The following is a 22,235-nucleotide window of genomic DNA, read 5'->3' on the forward strand; positions in this document are numbered from 1 at the left end:
CCCTCTCACTTCGTCCCAGCTTACTCTTCTCCCTCCCCATGTCCTCAAGTCCATTCTCTACATCTGCGTCTTTATTCCTGTCCTGCCCATAGGTTCTTCATAACCATTTTTTTTTGAGATTCCATATATATGTTAGCATACGGTATTTGTTTTTCTCTTTCTGACTTACTTCACTCTGTATGACAGACTCTAGGTCCATCCACCTCACTACATATAGATCAATTATATTTCTTTTTCTGGCTGAATAATATTCCATTGTATATATGTGCCACATCTTCTTTATCCATTCATCTGTTGATGCTTAGGTTGCTTCCATGTCCTGGCTATTGTAAATAGTGCTGCAATGAACATTGTGGTACATGACTCTTTGAATTATGGTTTTCTCAGTGTATATGCCTAGGAGTGGGATTGCTGGGTCACATGATAGTTCTATTTTTAGTTTTCTAAGGAACCTCCATACTGTTCTCCATAGTGGCTGTATCAATTTACATTCCCACCAACAGTGCAGGAGGGTTCCCTTTTCTCCACACCCTCTCCAGCATTTATTGTTTGTAGATTTTTTGATGATGGCCATTCTGACCAGTGTGACGTGATTCCTCACTGTAGTTTTGATTTTTATTTCTCTAATGATTAGTGATGTTGAGCATCCTTTCATGTGTTTGTTGGCTATCTGTGTATCTTCTTTGGAGAAATGTCTATTTAGGTCTTCTGCCCATTTTTGGATTGGGTTGTTTTTTTGATATTGAGCTGCATGACCTGCTTGTAGTATTTTAAATCACTTTGCTTATACACATGGCAAAATTAGTTCATCACTTTTAAGTTAGTAATGATAATGAGGAATTATTTATTGGAAGCCACAGATTGAGGAGGTTTTAATTTAGTTTCATCTTTTCCAATGAACTTTTGTAGAATTTCTGCTAATAGCATCCTTGGACTTCCTTTAAGTAGTGAAATAAGCAAAGGAAGGCAGTATGAGAACTCACTATAGAACATATTGAATCATTATAATTCTCAAGTGGTCATATGGGGATAATGGAATCATGTGGCATGTCTTGTATTGTGAGTACAGTGATTGGAGATGGAGCAGACAAGGCTCCATGGTGAAGCCCAAAGTTCTGTCCACATGACAACCTTCTCTAGATGCCATGCCACATTAACTTGATATATGGAAGTTTTGTCCCATACAAGATTAACTAGAAGGCATAAGTCTACAATTGCAGTGTTAAGTAGTTAAGGGTTTATTGGCATTCAGGGTCTAGAGATGATCACCACAGCCTCTGTTATACGTTGCTTAGGCATTTCACTATGTGTATGTTCAACCATGTGTTTATAACACCTTTTGATATCCTTTGATAAAATGTATAACTTGCATTTCTGTATTGGAATGCTTTTGAACATCTTTACACCTGGAGGTAGATATATATATATATACGTACATATATATCTGATTTTAGTTGTATAAACAAGACCCTTTTAATTTTCTCTGTGATCTCCTAACCAGGAAGTTTAGTTCATGGTTCATAAAGTGTAACATAAGCCATAACATTTAAGCGGTGAAGTATGCAATGACATTTAAATGTTTTACATTATATTTTCTACCTCTGTCTCTGTTATAAGTTGGATCTCCATGTTAGTGGCCAATGTGGACTTTCTTCAGGAGCCAAGCCCTTTATTACTTGAGGGCCTTTGCACCTATTCTTCCATCCTAGTATTCTTCTCCCTCAAATCTTTACATGGTGGATTTCTTCTCATCTTTTGAGTTATAGCTAAATGCCACCTCCTCAGACATTTTTCTCAGGCCATCCTAATCTTGTCCCTTCTCTATCATATGATCCTGTTTATCTCCTTCATAGAAATTATCACACTCTTGAACTATCTTATTTACCTACTTAGTTATGTGTATATATTCTCCTACTAGAATATAAATTACAAAAAAATAACTAAAAGAATACAGTAAGTTCCCTACATACGAACGAGTTCTGTTCTGAGAGCACGTTCATTAAGTCCAATTTGTTTTTAAGTCCAACAAAGTTAGCCTAGATACCCAACTAACACAGTTGGCTATATGGTACTAAAATGTAATAGGTTTATAATACTTTTCACACAAATAATACATAAAAAACAAACACACAAAAAAGAAAACAGTTTTAATCTTACAGTACAATACCTTGAAAAATACAGTAATACAGTACAACAGCTGGCATACAGGGACACGTTCGCATCTTTGAAAGTTCGCAACTTGAAGGTTCATGTGTAGGGGACTTACTGTATACAAAAGAAGCTATATTACTGAATGGAATAAATGGACATGGAGTAGTTGGCATTATCATTTACTTCATGGTGATAAAATAGTAAATCAGAAAGTTTAAGGGGATTTGCTTAAGATCTTACAGTCATTAAGGGAAAGAACTCAGACTTAAAGAACTCAGACCCGGAGATAGAGAGAAAAAGTTGTTTTTTAGCAGTTCCATTATCTAGTACTCATTCATTCTGGTTTTATGTATACTGTCATTGCAACCATTGTGTCTAAATCATGTAGTTGTTATCTTTGGATTCTCCTTAAAGTTAAACCAGTTTAACACTCTCTACATCCTAAACTTACAGAATGCTACATGTTAAATCTATTCAACTTAAAAAATTAAAAATTAAAAATGTAATAATAATTGTAGTAATAATAGCAATGATAGTAGTAATGATAGTAATAATAATAATGGGTGTCCACTCATTATCCTTGGTGATAATGTCAGCTACTTTATAGCGCTGTTGTAAGATTAACTAAAACAAGGTATGCAGAAGATCCTAGACTAGGTAATTTTATGTTCTTTTTAAAATTCAGTATTATTTACTTTTTATGTTCTTTCAGTCTTCAGATATTTATTGAGCACTTATCATTTGTATGATAACACTGGTAACACCTTTGGCAAGTTATTTAACCTCCCTACCTCAGTTTCCTCACCCATAAAATGGATATAATAATAGTACTACCTCATGTGAGGACTGAATGAGTTAATATATGTAAAACACTTAAATACTGCCTGGCATGTAATAGGTTATAGTACTTAAAAGTGTTATTATTTTCTAGTCCTATGAAGAAAACTTATAAATCTTTACTGAGAGACATAAAATATTTGAGTATGAGACATGACACATTCCTAAAAGGTTATACTCAGTAATGTGGAAAATATCAAATATTTCTAAACTTATGTATAAATGAGATAAAATTTCAATCAGAATTCCAAAGAAGTTTTTAAAAATTGAAACTGTTGAAAATAATTCTAAGGGCCTACCAGTTACTGAAACATTAAAAAACAAACAAACAAACAAAAAACCACAATGTAGTAATCAAGACAGTATGATGCTGGCAGAGAAGAAAAGGAAAAAATAAGTGGAATTATTTGGAATCAGAATTAGCAAACAAATGTAAGAATTCAGTATTGGATCAGAAGACATTTCAAATCCATGCAGAAAGAATGGGTAATATAATAGATGCTCTTGGGACACTTGGCTATTCACTTGAAAAGAAGCTGGATTACTGCTTTGTACTTTACACTCAAGAATATTCCAACCATACTGAAGATTTAAATATAAAACATGAAACAGTGTCATCACATCCACCATTGACGTTACAGTAACTCTGTGCTGATACACACCCTGTTTCCCTTCTTTCTCCTCTAGCTGCACAGCAGACACTTAATCAGCTGACCAAAGAACACATTACTGTATTTGAGGAAGTCTTCACCTATTTAACAAAGATGACACGAGCACCATCACAAAAAGGAATTTGGAACTTGAGTCACTAGGTCAGAATGCAACAGAAGCAAAGTAACAATAGGGGTGATAAGGCCTTCATATATTACCATCATGGCTAGACACTGATGACAAGTTTGAATAGCTAACATTTATACAGCAGGCAGTGTATTGAGCATTGTTTAAGTATTTTACATATATTAGTTCACTTAGTTCTCACATGAGGTAGTATGATTATTATCCTCATTTTATGGACAAGGAAACCAAAGCCTGAGAGGTTAAATAACTTGCCAAAGGTCACACAGTTGGTAAGTGGCAAGGTAAGAAAACCATCCCAGGCAGTCTGGCTCCAGAATCTATGCCCTTAACCACTTTGCTACATTGCTTATCTAGGAAACTAAAAGATATAGACAATGAAAAAGAAATCAGTAAAATTTGACAAGGATGGCAGAGGTTACATCAGTACAGCAAAACCCTGTCATGTAATTGCAAAGAGGAGAAAACCTAGCAGCATGAAGAAATAGATAAATTGATTGGAGAAACAGATATTGAATGAAATGGACTAGTATTTATGAAGGTGTTATACAGATGATGATTGTAAGATGAAAACACCATTTCACTCTTTTCCCCCAAAGATGTGTCAGATTGACTATTTTTAAAAAAGATCACTTATTCATTCTGTCTCTTTATAGCAAACCCACCTCAAAAATACCTTCTGTACATACACAAGAAAAATCTACATGTATTAATTGGTGGTCTTTTCCCCCAAAGATCAAACTATACATCTCTACAATATAAGTACTTGTGATAAATGACCAGAAAACAGTTAGTAGATTCCGTAAAGTTGTCTTTGTGAATGATTCTGACACTGGTTTTTGTGCAGCTTGGTAACTGATCATAGTCAAATCTTGAAGGGGCTGACAGGCAGTATTAATGATTTTAGACAATGTGAAACGACTGGAAGGTGTTTAAGTAGGGTACTGCTGTGATTCAATTTGAGGTTTGGAGATATCTCTCTGGGTACCCTGAAGAATGGATTCCCAGGGGACAAGAGTAGATAGAAGACCTGTTAGGAGGCTGTTGTGGGAAACCCAGTGGGAAGTGATAACACTAATGGAGAGAATTGGACAAAGTTGAGAGGTATTTTGGAAGCAGAGTTGACAGGACTTATTGATGAATTGGATGTGAAGAACAGGAAGGAACCAAGAATGACTCCTGCTGTTAGGACTTGAGTATTTGATTTATGATTGGTGCTTCCACTTATTAAGATGAGGAACATGGAGGAAGAATTTATTTGAAGCAGTTGGAGAACAAAGCAGGAGCAGAAATTTTCTAAATGATAATTCCCAGACTTAAGGTATAAAGCATATTAAAATTGAGTTGTATGGGTAAATGTTACTACGTTTGTATAGTAACATTTAGGGAAGTATAAGGAGAAATAGATCTTTCTTTTTCAGTCAGCACATTGTCTTATGTGAGTTTATTGCTTTGGTTAATCTAAAAGTCTGCTTCTTTTCTTAGGTAACCCAGGTTTTTCTGCCTTTTATGTGCCTTTTGCAAAGGCTTTGTATTCTTCAACAAAAAGACGCTTTCCAGTTTGGGTTATCAGTCATGCTGGGCATGCCTTGGCCCCCAAAGACAAGAAGATTCTTACAACCTCAGATGGTATGTGTTTGTTAACATCTGCTTTCCTTTACAGTGAGTGGGTGTTCATATTTCTAGAAAGCCTGCTAAGGTTAAGAGTTATACCAGTGGAAACCTCCACTTGTGGCATTGGGCCCATGATGCCACATTCTGGTAATTTTAGGATTTGGGGGGTCATTTTAATCATTCTGCAGGTAATTTTCTTTAAAAGTTTGGGCAGATCAAACAGTTTGTCTAGGACTTGCCATCTGTATTTACCTACTAGTAACCAACTATATGTTTATCGATCATGTACTATAGTTCCAGGGTTGTATTAAGAGGAACAGTGAAGTAGTATAAGATGACGTGGTCCTTAGCCACGGTTCGTACTCTAAAGAAGCTCTCATTCTCATCTTTAGAGAGTGATTAAGTGATAAACTCTGGCCTGCTGATCATGTGGCTACTTAAGGAGTAAACAAAGGAGAGGGTAAAAGAGTTTTAACAGCTGAGTAGTATTTGGAATTGAGGGGTGGAGGTGGGTGCCTTCTGTATAATAGGCAGAAGGATTAGCATAGCAGGAAGAGAGATTCAGTAGGTACTTGAGTGCTAGGCAGGGTCAGATTGGGAGGAACCTTGAAAGCTGAAGGGAGAACTAGGACTTTACATGGTAAATTTCTGGAAGCCTTTAAATGGAGGAAGTAGTACCACAGAGTTGCAAATTACCTGCTTCTAATTCATGAGTATTCTAGCATGTTCACTCTTCTAAAAAAAAAGTGAGATGAGAGGAAAAAAAAACATAATTTCTGTGTGGGCATTCCCTAAGGGTTCCACTTTGTTAATCTGAGGTGGGAGAGAGGTGGCTATGGCTTCATTGCCTAGTTTGCCCCTGGTTCTGGTATGCCTCTCCTATGGTATGAGCATCTTCTTGTACTTATTGAGCATCTAATGATAGGGAAAACCATGTGTGGGGAGGGAGGGAGAAAGAGGTAGGTGATATGGGAACTTTCTGGACTAATCTGTTCAAATTTTCTGCAACTCTAAAACCATTCTAAAAAATAAAATCTGTTAATAAAAAAATACTGGAGGGCTTCCCTGGTGGCGCAGTGGTTGAGAGTCCGCCTGCCGATGCAGGGGACACGAGTTCGTGCCCCGGTCCGGGAAGATCCCACATGCCATGGAGCAGCTAGGCCCATGAGCCATGGCCGCTGAGCCTGCGCATCTGGAGCCTGGTGTCTGCTACGGGAGAGGCCACAACAGTGAGAGGCCCGTGTACCACACACACACACAAAAATACTGGAGGTTTTTAATAATTTTAATATTTACATTATACTTTTTATCATTGTATTAGTTCAGACTCCCATAACAAAACCCATAAACTAGGTAACTTAAATAGCAGGAATTTATTTTCTCATAGTCTGCAGACTATAAGTCCAAGATTAGAGTTTCATCATAATTGTGTTCTGATGAGAACCCTCTCCCTGGCTTTGAGGTGGCTGCCTTCTCTTTTAGTCCTCACGTGACAGAGAGAGAGAGGGAGAGAGAGAGGGAGAGGGAGGGAGCATGATAAAGCGAGAAGGAGTGCAAGCCAGCAAACTCTCTGGTGTCTCTTCTTATAAGGGCACTAATCCCTTCGTGAGGGCCCCACCCTCATGACCTCCTCTAACCCTAATTACCTCCCAAAGTCCCCATCTCCAAATACCATCACAGTGGGGGCACGGGGGTTGTTCAACATAAGAATTTTAGGGGACACAAATATTCAGTCCATATAATCATGAATGGGAATGTTATGTTTTAAATCTGATCACAGGTATAGGTCAGCATATACATATGACATTGTACCTGAGCAGTAGTAGAACATACAAGTTATCTCTTAAAACATTTTTGCTAAATATTTGTTCAAGTTTTATTAGCTTACCTTTGGTCCATCCTCAGAAGTATTACCTTACAGTTGTTAGAAGCAGTCCCTCTGAAGCCTCGATCCTGTTGAGTAGCAAAGGAAAAGTTTCTGTTTTAAGTGGCAGCTCCTTCCACATTCATGAACATCTGCAGGCAAGCTAAATTGTAATAATTTTTTTATTTGAAGAAGTGGGTGACAATTAAGAGGTGATTCCTATTTTTATCCATGTCCTATTTTTGGCAGTTAACTGATACATATGGTCAGGACACAATGTAGTTATTACAGAATTTAAGAAATGAAATCACCCTGTCCATACAGAGTAGATAGATACTCTTTGGTTCTGTAGTTAGCATGGGATTTGGTTCTCTTTTCTTTTCCCTCCTGAAGCCATAGCTCAAACTATTCATGTGTCATCTCACTGTGAACATCACAACTCCCTGGCTCTTGATCTCTTAATTCTCACATATCGTGGTATATATCAGCTTCCTGAAATGTTAGTTCTGGTTCCAGAATCCTGTGTTAATTTTAGATTGACTTTAACATCAGATGCCAACTCTTGAGAATGGAATTTAAGCTTTCTTTTTTCCTAATTCCATTTACTCAATTTAATCTTTTTTGAGTACCTGCTGTGAACCTGCCTCTTTGCTAGCACTTAACGGAAAAATACCTCTGTGCTTAAAGCAAATCTGTTGCACTTACATTGTTTATTATTAGGTTATCTCACCATCCAGACTTCCTGTGTCTTTCTTTTTAAGGCATCACATGTAAGATTACCTTTGTCTTGGCTAATCTCCTCCTCTCTGTTAAAACAGTTTCCACTCTCAGTGATCAGGCCCTTGATAAGCAGGATCATCCAGACTTTGTTTCAGCCCTTTAGTTGCTCAGATTTCTTCTACTACCACTTTCACCTACTTTATCTTTTTTATTTCCCTAATTATCTTCTATTTAGAATTATAAATTTACAGATTAAGTGCGATCCCTATATAAATTCCTACAAAAATTACAGCTGCAATTTTTCACAGAAATAGAAAAAAAGTCCTAAAATTTGTATGGAGCCACAAAAGATATCAAATAGCCAAAATAATCTTGGGGAAGAAGATTGAAGTTAAGGTTCAAAGGTGAAGTTATCACACTTTCTGATTTCAAACTATATTACAAAGCTAGTAATCAAAACTGTATGGTAGTGGCATAAAAACAGACCAGTGGATCAGAATAGAGAGCCCAGAAATAAACCCACAAATATAGGGTCAGCTAATCTTTGACAAGGGCACCAAGAATACACAATACGGAAAGGATAGTATCTTCAATAAATGGTATTGGGAAAACTGGATATCCACACGCAAAAGAATGAAATTGAACCCTTATCTTACACCATACACAAAAATTAACTCAAAATGGATTAAATACTTAAATTTAAGACCTGAAACCATTAAACTCCTAGAAGAAAACATAGGAGAAAAACTCCTTGACATTGGTCTTGGCAATGATTTTTTTGGATATGACACCAAAAGCACAAGTAACAAAGGCAAAAATAAACAGTTGGGACTGTATCAAACTAAAAAGCATCTGTACAGCAAAGGAAACAGGCAACCAAATGAAAAGGCAGCCTATAAAATGGGAGAAAATATTTGCAAACCATATATCTGATAAGGAGAATTTCCAAAATATATAAGGAACTAATACAACTCAATAGCAAAAACACTTAATAGCCTGATTTTTAAAATGGGCAGATTTTTCCAGAGAAGACATACAGATAGCCAACTGGTATATGGAAAATGCTCAACATCATCAGTTATCAAGGAAATGCAAATCAAGACCACGATGATATTATCACCTCACACCTGTTAGGATGGCTATTCTCAAAAAAGACAGAAGTTAACAAGTCTTGGAGAAAAGGTCACTTGAGCAGTTATTTAGGTTACCCAAAGCTTTCTGAAAGGGAAAGCCTTCATGGGTGGGGGTGGCCTAGTTCCTTATCTGGTTGTTTTGCTAGTAGCTGGGTCATTACAGCTGGCAATATGTTTATTCAAAGTGGATGTCTCATCAATCAAAAGCTTAATGTCAGGCACTTAACAGTATGTGAGGTGATGAATGTGTTACTCAACCTGACTGTGGTAGTCATTTCACAGTGTATATGTATATTAAGTCATCACCTTGTACACCTTTAAAAACAATCGTGTTGTACAACCTAAATATATACAGATTTTCTTTGGAGTCATACTTCAGTAAAGCTGGAAAGAAAAAGGAAAATAATTTTTGAAGCTGGACCATGGGTACATGGGGGTCTATTACACTATTCTCTGGACTTTTGTGTATGTTTCAAAATTTCCACTATTAAAAAAAGGTTTTAAAGAAAGAAAAAGAATTATAGGATCTTAGAGCTAAAAGTATCTACCATATGATCCAGCAATTACACGCCTGGGTATATAACCAAAGAAAGTGAAAACACTAATTAGAAAAGAGATATGCATCCCAGTGTTCATAGCAGCACTGTTTACAATAGCCAAGGTAATGGAAGCAACCTAAGTGTCCTTCAGCAGATGAATGGATAAAGAAGATGTGATGTGTGTGTGTATACACACACACACAGTGTTTTACTCGTCCATAAAAAGAATGAAATGTTGCCATTTGCAGCAACATGAGTGGACCTGGAGTGTATTATGCTTAGTGAAATAAGTCAGACAGAGAAAGACAAGTACTGTATGTTATCACTTATATGTGGAATCCAGAAAATAAAATGAAGGAATATAACAAAACAGAGAAAGACAAGTACTGTATGTTATCACTTATATGTGGAATCCAGAAAGTAAAATGAATGAATATAACAAAACAGAAACAGACTCATAGATATAGAAAACAAACTAGTGCTTACCAGTGGGAAGTGGAATGGGGGAGGGGCAACACAGAGGCAGAGGATTAAGAGGTACAAACCACTGTATATAATAAATAAGATACAGGAATATACTGTACAGCATGAGGAATGTAGCCAATATTTTATAATACTTTTTAATGGAGTATAATCTATTATATAAATGTTGAATCACTATGTTGTACACCTGAAACTAATATAATTTTGTAAATCAACTATATTTTAATTTAAAAAATCAACCTAAAAAACAAAAGTATTTACATTAAATTCCATCTTGAACCCTTATTTTTCAAGGAAGGAAAGTAAGGCCCAAAAGGGCTAAATGACCTTGTGCTGGTGAGTGGTAGGACGTGGTCAGGAAGCCAGCACTTGTGATCCTGAGGTCAGTGCTCTAGTCCTGTGGTAGGTCATCTCAGGTGGCTGGTGCAAAGTGCTAGTGATTAGCCCTTCCACGGTCACAGATTGTACCTGGTCTGTCACCCTTTTCCTGCTATGACTTGTAAAGGGGACAGGATAAATGGAGTGTAGATGAAACTATGCAACTCATGGCAAAATCTTGCCTAAATACCTCAAAGTGCCTCTTTTTATAGTGTCTTTTTCTATCTGTTTACGTGTATGTGTGTGTGTGTTCCTCTGTGAATGCAATTTACTTTCGAGGCTTTTACACTTCTCTTAAAGACTAGGGTATGCTTTGAAAGGCAAGCAACTATTGATTACCTAGCAGTGAGAGATTTTGTGAAGTGAAACCGAATATACAGATTTTATTGCCTTGATTAAAAACATCTATTTCAACAGCTGTCACAGAAATGTGGCTGAATGTGAATCAAATGTATAGTATATACTTGCTTTACCTTGAAATAGTTTAAAAGATACATATTTATTGAGTTATTTCTTCATATATACCCAAAGAAATTTGGGGGTTTTAATACCACAGTTTTTCCTCTGTCAGGAAATTTGTACGTCTGCTTAGAATGTGCTTTGGCTATCTTATGTGGTATTGGAAAACAGAGGTGTTAAAAGAATTCTTAGAAAACAGGCTTGTTTAACTTGCTAAATCTCGAAAAGCTACCAGTTTTGCTGGCCTGTTATCTTAACTCTGGCAAGAGAAGAGATAACCAAGGACAGGAGAAGCTAGGAAGTAGTGGAAATACCTCATAGTACTCATGAAGGATAATACCTCTCCTTTCATGGTGTTCAAACTTAGTGATGATTAGCTAAAATGTCTTATTCCTATATTCTTACCTCAGTGAGAAAGGTCATCATAATAGAAGCTATATATTGAATTACCTAATGAAAGCAACATCCAACTCAGTTATCACAGTAAGCCCTTAAGTCGTACTTGAAGACAAAACAAATGTTGAGCAGAACATGAGTAGCAACTTTGAAAGTTGAAAATAGACTCAAAGAGTAACCCTACATCAGGGGTTCTCAAACTTTGGCCGGCATCAGAATCACCTGGAGGATTTATTGAAACACAAATTACTGGATGCTACCTCCTGAGTTGTTGATTCACTACAAGTGGGGTAGGACCTGAGAATTTGCATTTCTAACAAGTTCTTAAGTAATACTGATGCTGCTGGTCCTGGTACCACATTTTCAGAAGCCCTGCTATAGATCTTCGCCAGTAAACACTGGTGGGGAAAACCAGCAGAAAGTATCTATTGTGTCTGAATTTCTGAGAAATGTATTTAATTCTTGTTTTAAATTGACATATTATTTATAACTTTATTTTGAGTATGTTTATTGCTTAGGCTGCTTGTGTGCTGTTGAGTTAATGACTTAGTAATTAGAGCCTGGGTCCTTTGCTGCTAATGAGAACAGTGCCATCTAGAGGCATTAGCCCAAAGGGCCACCACAGGGCCATAGGAAGCTGTGGTTTCTAGAGGGGGGTGAAAGGGCAACTCATCCATCATCAAGGATTTATCGACAACCTACTAGATTATTATGTGTGGTGCTACAGAGGTATACAAAGAAATGAAAATGTTGCCTTTTAGTGACTTTGCATCTGTGTTGTGAGTAGCCCAAAAGTTCTGTAAAGGGCACATGGGGCTCTGAGCTTCACTAGTCCCCCCGATTGAACCAGAACAGTTCTGCCTTCATCTGTTTTACAAATTGAAGGATGCTACAGTAGACTGAAATGGATAGGCAGGACAGATATATTATTCATCATCCAAGATTATTGTTCTAAAGTACAGGTTTTCTGACATGCAAAATATGGTGTGAAAAATACGTAATCATTGAGAGAAAAGACATAAGCTATAACCACACATCAAATGTTGAAAGTACGTTTTGCTTCATATTAGCACATGTTAAAATCATGAACAGTTGGAAATAATATTCTAGTTGCACCACATTATCACAATCATAAATTGGGTATAATTGGGAGAACAGATGTTCACCAGTGTCAGAAGGAGGTGACTCAGGAAAAAAAAAGTGTGAAAAGAAAATTTGAGGAATTAGAAGTATAAACTCTTTCTGGCTTTGATTTACTATGGAGTCAGCTTACTTGATGGCAGATTCATTATCAACTATTTTGTCATTTGTTCCAAACGTGTAACAGAAAAGCTAGAAATCATAGTGGTTTAGTTTCAACTGGTAAAACATTACCTAAAAAAGTTACGTAGTCTTTCAGCTAATGATGAATTTGCGTCATGTTTATCCCGAGAATCATTAAACCACTCCCACTCTAGTACCCAAAACTGAAAGAAAGAGAAAAAACAGTAGGGCTTTCTCTTTCCAGGACTCTGGCAGAAGAACATGGAGGCTACAGGGAACGACAAGATTCTCCTGAGGCAGGGACAGTTAGTCAAGTCTCAGGGCTCTCAGTCACTAGAAATAAACAAGTAAGTCTCTCAGTAGGTGGGAAGAAGCAGAAAACCAAAGGGTAGAGCAAGAAGAAGAGTTAAGAATCGAGCAAACTGTTAGATTCTCAGGGAAGACAGAAATAAGAAGCAGACCAGAGGAGGGAGAAAAGCATTGTAGCTGATGTCCTATAACACAGACCGGATCGTTGTCCCTCCCTTTGAGATCCTTGGGCATCTTCTCACTGCTCACACCGTGGAGTCCAGATCCCTTAGTGATGTTCAGGGTCCTACTTGATCTAGTCTCAACCTTCCTTTCTAACCTTATTTGTTCCATCTCTCTTATAACCACAAACAGGCACAGTACTCATCGCAGTGTCCAAAATTACACCTCACACTTTTATGCCTTTATGTTCTAGTATCATGAATTTAGAGTAAATTTCATTTCTCTTTTTTAATTATGTATATGTAATGCTAAACAATACATGATATTGTTTTGTGTGTTTTTCAAAGCTTGACCTAAAGAGTAAACTGTATATTCATCTTGCTCAAAGCATTCTTTAAAATATGAAGTGCTATTTTTAGCCTTTTAATCTCCACATGTAAGTTGTTTAATTAAAGTTATTATTAAGGTATAGCTTTGGAGTAATGATGGGAGCAGGATGGAAGACTTCACTAGTTGAGAAAATTCTGGTGTAAGATTTAGAGAGTTTCTGTGTGCAGACTCAGTCCTAGCAGAAGGCTCATGTAGCACTAATCTTTGGTCTTGTTAGCTCTGTGGTCGTTGGTGACTTGTAAATATTGTTTGTGTGACAATATATAGTAAAACTTATGCATTTATATTCAGTGTGTATCTAGATAAACGTATATGTGGATGTGTTGTTAAAATGTGTTGTTAAATTTAGACCATTGTGATAGTATTGAAATGTGTAGTTAAGATTACACAGTTATAGTAATGTGCATGTAGTAAATAGTATTTTCCAGGTATCTCTCTTGGTTTATTTGGAGAAAGGCATAGTACTTTTTATGAATTCAAAGGGGCATTACCTTTCTATTTTGACCCAATAAAACCCTCTTATTTTCTCAAGGAGATGCTTGAGCTATACTTACTTCAGTGTTTTATAATAATGTTTTTATCTACTTCTGTTTCCTCTTATTAGACTATGAGCTCCTTGAAGACAAGGGAGTATATTGTATTTATATCTGAGTTTTCAATATTATCATGGGCCAATTAGTCACTGTTTTCTGTCAGAGTGGTCAATTTACTTCATGAGAAATGGAAGAAAATAATAGTTATCAGATTTACCTGTCTCCTGAAGCTATAAGGGATGCATGATATTTTGATCCAGAATTGACAGAATTTTAATAACTGGATCAATCAGTTTGAACAACTAGATGAAAAGTGAATGCGAAGTACTGATATTACTTAATTCCCCAAAGAACTACTTAGGAACAGATTATACATACCTTTTGAAATAAACTCCAGAATCAGTAAATGATCTATGAAGTGAATTCCATTGAGATGGGTCTAAGAAACAGGCTCGGGTTCTAAAAGGCAATTGTCAGTACTATATTCAGGACCATATATTGGTAAAGAATTGGTGAATTGGATTGCCATCTATCAATTCAGGCAGTTTTCAGTTTAGAAACAGTTTACTTTCCAAATATACTTAGTTGATCGTAACTTTGAGTACATTTTCTCTATAAAAAGAACGGTATAAATCATTTCCATATTATCACTCTGATTTTGATACAATTGAATGTGAATTTTTTACAATATTTTTATGGAGAGTAAATAAATGATTCCTAGAATTTTTTTCAGAGTATATTAAAATCATAATAGGAGAGAAAGTATAGAGTATACAGTCCAGTATATAGATATTCTTTTAGCTTTTAGTTTTTGCTAGTAAAATAATATCCAGAGTGCACATTGAAATTTTCTATCATAGATTATTTATTTATAGAAAGTACTTTCCCCATTAATCTCATTACTTCAGAAAACACTAAGTAGTGTGTTTATCTTGGAAATCTACTGAGCAATTCCCAGAGGTAAAGCCAGACTTACTTCTGAAATATTCACTTCGATAATGATTTGAATTATAATGGTCATTAAAGTTCATCTGAAATATGTTTTAGGGCCTTATTTCTAGAATCAATGAAGTTTCTAAATGTTTATTGTATTTAGCTCATTTTCTTTCTCTTTGCTCTAACCATATAAATGTGTATTTGAGGGAGGCCTTAAATGACAGGAATTGAAATGATAGCAGTCATAAGTTTCATTTCTCAAATAGTTTATGCCAGACACTTCCTATGTGCTTTAAAGTGTTACGCAAGCAACATTCCTCGGAGGCTAGAATTACTATCTCTGTTTTATATATGAGGAGACTGAAGCCAGAGGTTAAAGTATTTGCACGGAGTCACATAGTAAGGTGCTTAGCTGGGAGTTAGAACCAGGTTTATCTTGTCTCCAACGCCCTTGATCTTTGTACTATACCATACTGTCCCAATGAAAGGAAGACTTCAACATTTTCAAAAGCTGTATATTTTGAAAAATAAAGAACTTGGGTTGCAAATATTATAGGTATTTGGGGTATCAGAACAATACGATCACTCCTGGGTAGAGTGATCAGAGAAGATATATGACAGTAGTGGAATATGAACAACTCAAACTTAAATAGAATATTAAATAAATAAAAACTTGGATTTGGAGCCATCGGAGGCCCTACGAAAATCAAATTTCCAGATTCTGTCTCTTCCCAATTCTGTTTTATGGGGAACTTCCTTGTTAAATAGAGAATGAATTCTAGGCTGACCTGGGAAGAAGGGTTAAAGCAGAACATGTCTCACCTGGGAAATCTCCTGTTTCAGTAGTACCAGTGAAACGGGGAACTAAGCCTCATTAATTCAATAAAAAGCACTTCAATAACTGTATGCCAGGCATTGGAGAAAGAGATAGGCAAGACAGGAAGTACAGAAGTAAATTAGGAGTAGTGTGGTGAGATAAATATGGGATGTGGTGGAAACTGAAAGGAAGGCCACTTTACTCCTCATCTACTGAATCATAAAAAGGCTTCTCAGAGGAGGTAACACTTGTTGAGAGTTTGAAGGATAAAGAGGAGTTAGCCAGATTAACAAGGGGGAGCTGAGCACTGAAAGAAGAAAAACCAGCATGTACAGATAAAACTGAAGAGCAGTTCTTCCTAATGAGTTTTGGGTACCTTTGTTATAGTTTGCGTCAGTACCTTGAAGGCAATTGACTACCTTGTGATATCTTGAAATATTACACCCTGTCATTGGGGTTGTATATATGTTCATAGGGAAAGCCTATTGAAGTTTTCTCTGCTCATAGAATATTGGAGCTGGCAGCATCCTCAGATTGTCTAGTCATTTCATATTTTCATTCAACAATAATATTTACTGGGTGCTAGTCACAGAGGACACAGAAATGAAAGATGGACCTTGCCTTCAAGGAGCTCGCAGTCTCAGGGAGGAAACAGACAGTTATACAAATATGATAAAGTGCTATAATAAGAAGTGAATACTAGTTAAACACAAAGGAAGGCTCATTCATTTTTCTTGAAGATTAGCTAGATAAAGTTTTGAGTAGGTCTTGAAGAATCTTAAAGACGTTCATTTGTGAAAGGAAGAAAGGATATTTCAGGTCAGGACTGTGCTGGTTAAAAGGAACAGTTTAAAACGTTTCTACTTATGCCTTCAGTCTTGACTTCTTTAAACAAAGATTATCTAAAATAATGAAGCAGTGTCATGGATTTTCTTGGTTATATATTAATCATGTAACCTAGCCTAACCAGTGGTTCTCAATGTGTGGTCCTGGGACCAGCAATATCAGCATCTTCTGGAGGCTTAGAAGTGTAAATTTTCGGGCTCCAGCCCAGACCCACTGGATCAGAGACTCTGATGGTGAGGCCTAGCAATGAGTGTTTCACCAAGCCTTACAGAGAATTCTGATGCATACTCAAGTTTGAGAACCAGTGGCCTAAACTGTAGTAGTTGATGGAATAGTTGAGAGTTCATGGGCTTTGAGGACAGACACCTGGGTTTGAATCTCACCTGTCGCACTTAACAGGTATGTAACTGCCAATCTATCACCTAACGTCCGTGAGCTTTGGGATTTTCATCTATAAAATGAAGATAGGAATACTTCCTTTCCAGGGTTGTTGTGAAGATATAATTTAAATAAAGTGCCAACACTGTGGCTTGCACATGGTAGGCTTTCAATAAATGATAGCAACTGCTATTATTATTGGTTTGTTTTTTTTTTAGATATTTTCCCCAGTGAAGTGATTGCTTTCACTTATTGAATGAAAACATAACTTATATTTTTTATTTTAGATCCAAATGCTCAAGAAATTAAGGACATCTATGGACTCCGTGGTCAAGTAGAACACAAGCTAGCTTTCCTGAGAACTCATGTGCCAAAGGAAATGAAACTTGTGGTCATTGGCCATTCCATAGGCTGCTATTTCTCCCTTCAGGTTCTGAAGCATGCCCCTGAGCTCCCAGTAAGTACGCCTCAGGAGGGGACTGTCGGTGCTCGATTGTGCACTCGCACAAATCCTCTCAGATTTCCTTTGCTTTTTTGTCTCGTATTGAATTGATAAATAAAACACAGAGAGGGATACTTGTTAGCTGCCTTTATCCTTATCTCTATATTACTGTGGGCCTGTGTGAGTGTATGTTCATACATTTCCCATAATGTTTCAAAAAATAACGCTGAAGGAGGTGGGAATTTTCTGAATAAATGCCTCTTCTTTTTAAATTGAAGTATAGTTAATTTACAGTATTTTATTTGAACAAATGCTTTTTAATCTAGGGTTATCTGGAGTTCTTAAATTACATACAACTTGCTGTCTTTGGTAAAGGAATATTTCTTTTTTTATATTTATTTATTTATTTTTTGGCTGTATTGGGTCTTAGTTGCAGCACGCAGGCTCTTCGTTGCGGTGTGCAGGCTTCTCTCTAGTTGTGGCACGTGGGCTTATTTGCTTCGCAACATGTGGGCTCTTAGCTCCCTGATTAGGGATCAAACCAGCGTCCCCTGCATTGCAAGATAGATTCTCAATCACTGGGCCAGCAGGGAAGTCCCTGTAAAGGAATATTTAAAAGCAGTCACCAACTAGGGCTGAGGCAATAATCTTGTCTAGGGAGAGTATTATGCAAATATTCATGCCTCCTCTCAAAAGGAAGAAAAATTATTATTATCACCATTGTTGATAGGCAAACAGTTATTCTTAAGGAACATTAAATCTTTATTTAGTCATAAGTCTGAATCCTTATCTGTTCTATAGCTTGGCAGCCTTTTTGAGACACTCATTTATTCATTCATTCATTCATTCACAAATACTTACTGGGTGCCACTATGTGCCAGATATTAAGTGAGACACTGGAGATATAAAGACCTATTTAAGGGGCTTCCCTGGTGGCGCAGTGGTTGAGAGTCCGCCTGCCGATGCAGGAGACACGGGTTCGTGCTTCGGTCTGGGAAGATCCCACATACCGTGGAGCGGCTGGGCCCGTGAGCCATGGCCGCTGAGCCTGCGCGTCTGGAGCCTGTGCTCTGCAATGGGAGAGGCCGCAACAGTGAGAGGCCCGCGTACCGCAAAAAAAAAAAAAAAAAAAGACCTATTTAAAGTGCCAGGAAAGCTAGTGAACTATACAACACTTCAAAACAAAACAAAACCTCATACTTTCACTGACATATACCATTGAAATGACCCATTAAATGAATGTGATTCACAGCATAAATTATTTCTTCATTCAACAAACTTATATTAAGCACTTGCCATGTATCAGGCCTTGTGCTGTGTTTTGAAGACATCCCAGTGAATAAAATAGTCTTTGAGGTAAGAGAGCCTGAAGTCTAAGGGAGGACACAGACTAACCCATAGGTGTGATACCTACTTCTTATGTAAATAGAGGGTGTGTGAGATCATGAAGGAGTGCTATTTAACCTGGTAATCTGAATACAAGATAGGAAGTGATTCCTTCCTGGAATCTCCCTATCCCGGGATATTGACTTTTCTCACTCCATGTGGTAAAATATCTTCAGTGGAGTCTTGGAGCTCACAAGGAATTTGCTTCTTTCCCCGCCAGCTTGACACACTTACTTCTTACTTATAATTAATTGCCTTTGGGAAAAGTACAACTATAGCCTCCTTGGGTGTGGTTTTTAATACCAAATGGAGGCTGTTAATTTCTTACATTGGGTATCAGAAAGTATATTTTTCATTTCTAAGTGTGAATTCAATAAATTCTAGATTGCATTCCATTCACTATATTATTGCTTCTACTCTGGTTCTTTTCCCCCTAGGTAAGGCATCTTAATAAGAAAACGGGCTTTCCTTTTAGCATTTTTTTTTTGTTTTTAGCATTTTGCATGGCTTCTAATCTCTGTTGTGCCTCTAAAGCTCCTCTGGTACCACGTTATGAGGTTACTGTTTTCATAGTGTCCAGTCTTAGCCCTTAGCGGTTCTCTTTGCACAGTTGCCACAAGTCCTCACTCTAGAAACAAGACACCTACGTTCAGATACTTGCTGTCATATTTTGTCTTGGTGACCTTGGGCAAGTTATTGAGTCTCTGTACCTTTGTTTCCTCATCTGTAAAAGGGGGATAGTAATATGTTCTTCAGAGGATTTTTGTGAGGAATTATATAAAGAATTAAGAATGGTGCCTAGAACTTAAAAGTTCCATATAAGTGTTAGCTATTATTATTATAATGGAAATGACTCAGTAAGTAGGTTAACTACTGTGTTAGTAATCTACAGCTGTGTAACAAGTTACCTCAAAACTTAACAGCATAAAACAATACACATTTATTCTCTCACAGTTTCTGTGGACCTGGGACTGGTCACAGCTTAGCTAGGTTCTGTGGTTCAGGGTATCTCACAAGACCGTAATCAAAGTGTCTTTCAGGGCTGTGGTCTCATGTGAAGATCTGAATTGAGGAGGATCTGCCTCAATTCACTCCCTCAAGGGTTGTTGGACGGAGGAGGGCCTTGATTCATCACTGGCAGTTGGGTGGAGGCCACCCTCAGTTCCTTAGAATGTGGGCCTTTCTAACTCGCCCCATGAGAGCAAGTCTGGGAGGAGAGCCAGAGAAAGAGTCTGCTGGCAAGATGGAAGTCACAGACTGTAACCCAATTACAGAAATGATATCTCATTACTTTTACAGTATTCTCTTTGTTAGAAGCAAATCACTGGCTCCAGCCCAAACTAAAGGGGAGGGGATTACACTAGAGCATGAATATTAGAAGGTGAGGATCACTGAGGGCCATGTCAGAGGCTGCCTACCCCACCACTACTACAGTTAGGACTTCACTTGTGTGATGTACCATCAAGCATGTAGATATATAGGTATATATCAATATATAAGTTAAAATACTGAATGTATTTACTGGTGTAGGAAGTAACTTGGTCCTGTCAAATAAAATGTTGCAAACTGATATGACATATAATTTTTGGCTATTAGTTGTTCCAGGTGTTTTAAAAAGAGTACTTGCATGTTTGAAATAATAATAACATTATTATTTGTGATGGTTAATTTTACATGTCAAGTTGATTGGGCTAAGGGATACTCAGATAGCTGGTAAAACATTTCTAAGTGTGTCTGTGAGTACTTTTCTGGAGGAAATTAGCGTTTGAATTGGACTGAGTAAAAAGGATCTGCCCTCACCATTGTGGGCGGGCATCATCCAATCTGTTGACGGTCCAAATAGAACAAAAAGTCCCAGGAAGGGCAAATTCTTTCTCTCTTCTTGAGCTGAGTCAGCCATCTTTTCATGCCCTCTGACAGTGGAGTTCCAGGTTCTCAAGCCTTCGGCATCATCTGTTCCCCTGGTTCTCAGTCCTTCGAACTCAGACTGAATTATACAACTGGCTTTCCTGGTTTCCATCTTGCAGATGGCATGTTGTGTGGGACTTCTTGGCCTCTATAATTGTGTGAGCCAATTACTATAGTAAGTGTCCTTTTATCTATATCCGTATATATAGTCTGTTTCTCTTGAGAACCCTGACAAATACACTACTCTAAACATAGGGAAGAAAGTAACCATTTGAGTCTTTCAGTTTGTTAACTTAATCAGAGATCTTTCCTTTTGGTTTTTGTTTGTTTGCTCCACATCCATTCTGCATGTAATGTGTAATTTCTCTTATGCATACTTGAAAACAGTTGTTCAACACATTTGTTTTGAACCCATCTCTCTTTTTTGGCTCGTGTTCACAGCGTCTGTTGGGAAAGAAGTACAATGCATCTTAAGGTTAATGTAGCTTCTTATAGCTTCCTCAGCTCTATAACTTTCTAATTAAGGCAGGAATAGTGGTGAAAAGGAAAAAGGCAGATGAAACATGAGCTTAACCTTGTCTAATTGTGAAGACATAAGTCATACTGTGATTATAGAGTTTTCAGAGAGACATGAGAAAGTGTGTTTTCTTAAAAAGGGTGTACTCTAGAAAATAACGCATATAATAAATTGTCCACAAAGGTTACCCGGGGAGGAGGGTGAACATCTGTATGATTTTTTTATTATTCAAAAGCTTTATCTGGTTTCAGTTAACTACATTATTGAAGTCCACGCCGCCCTCCCCCCGCCGCCCGGCTTAAACACCTGGCCCAGTTAATATTGGTGGTGTGACCCCTGCTGAAGTGTTGAAATTTCAGTGTCTCTGGGCTACTCTAAGATGGCACAGTGCCTGCATGCCTGAAGTTAGCATGACATACTCCATTTAAGATGCATTTGACAATCAAATAAGTTTGTATTAGCCAGAGTGTTGCAATCCCTAATCATTTTGCCAAAAATAAGTTAGCTGTTATGTTTTACAACATATGAAGTGTGATAATAAGAAACTTGTGTTTCCATCTCTCTGTTATTTTTACTGGAATATTTGACTCCTATAAGATTTTAAGGACATATGTGTAGTTTAGTACCTGGTTTATTTGGTTTTATTTTGGTTTAATTCTTTATAATATTTTTGTAACTAATTATAGGAAACTTTGGTCTTAAAATTATTTTAAGAGACTTACTGCGTATTTTAGACATAATGTCTGACCTATTTTTTCATATTCTGAAGAAAATAATTGACTCTTAAAAATCTGGTATTAAAAATTTTGTTTGTTTCTTTAAGCAAATTTGGTACATAGAATTATAGAAAGTCTTCATATATTTTGACAGTAGTGTCCAGAATAAAGAACTTAAAAAAGAAACTTAAGAAAATAGATAATCGGAAGATTGTTAAATAGTACTGTCATGACTTAAAATAATAAACACAATTTCAGATTCA

General features: G+C 37.0%; 1 protein-coding gene across 5 annotated transcripts in view; it reads left to right on the forward strand.

The window, feature by feature from the left end:
* Positions 1-22,235, forward strand: part of LDAH (lipid droplet associated hydrolase) — a 96,156-nt gene that overhangs the window by 15,848 nt on the left and 58,073 nt on the right. For 4 of the 5 annotated variants that reach the window (XM_060169673.1, XM_060169672.1, XM_060169675.1 and 1 more), the window contains exons 3-4: positions 5,269-5,412; positions 17,291-17,460. In XM_060169673.1, coding sequence (XP_060025656.1) covers positions 5,269-5,412; positions 17,291-17,460 — 314 coding nt within the window. The remainder of the gene's footprint in view (positions 1-5,268; positions 5,413-17,290; positions 17,461-22,235) is intronic. The other variant, XM_060169674.1, reaches the window with a different exon arrangement.

This window comes from Lagenorhynchus albirostris, chromosome 13 (assembly GCF_949774975.1).
Source record: "Lagenorhynchus albirostris chromosome 13, mLagAlb1.1, whole genome shotgun sequence".
NCBI classification, from domain to species: domain Eukaryota; kingdom Metazoa; phylum Chordata; class Mammalia; order Artiodactyla; family Delphinidae; genus Lagenorhynchus; species Lagenorhynchus albirostris.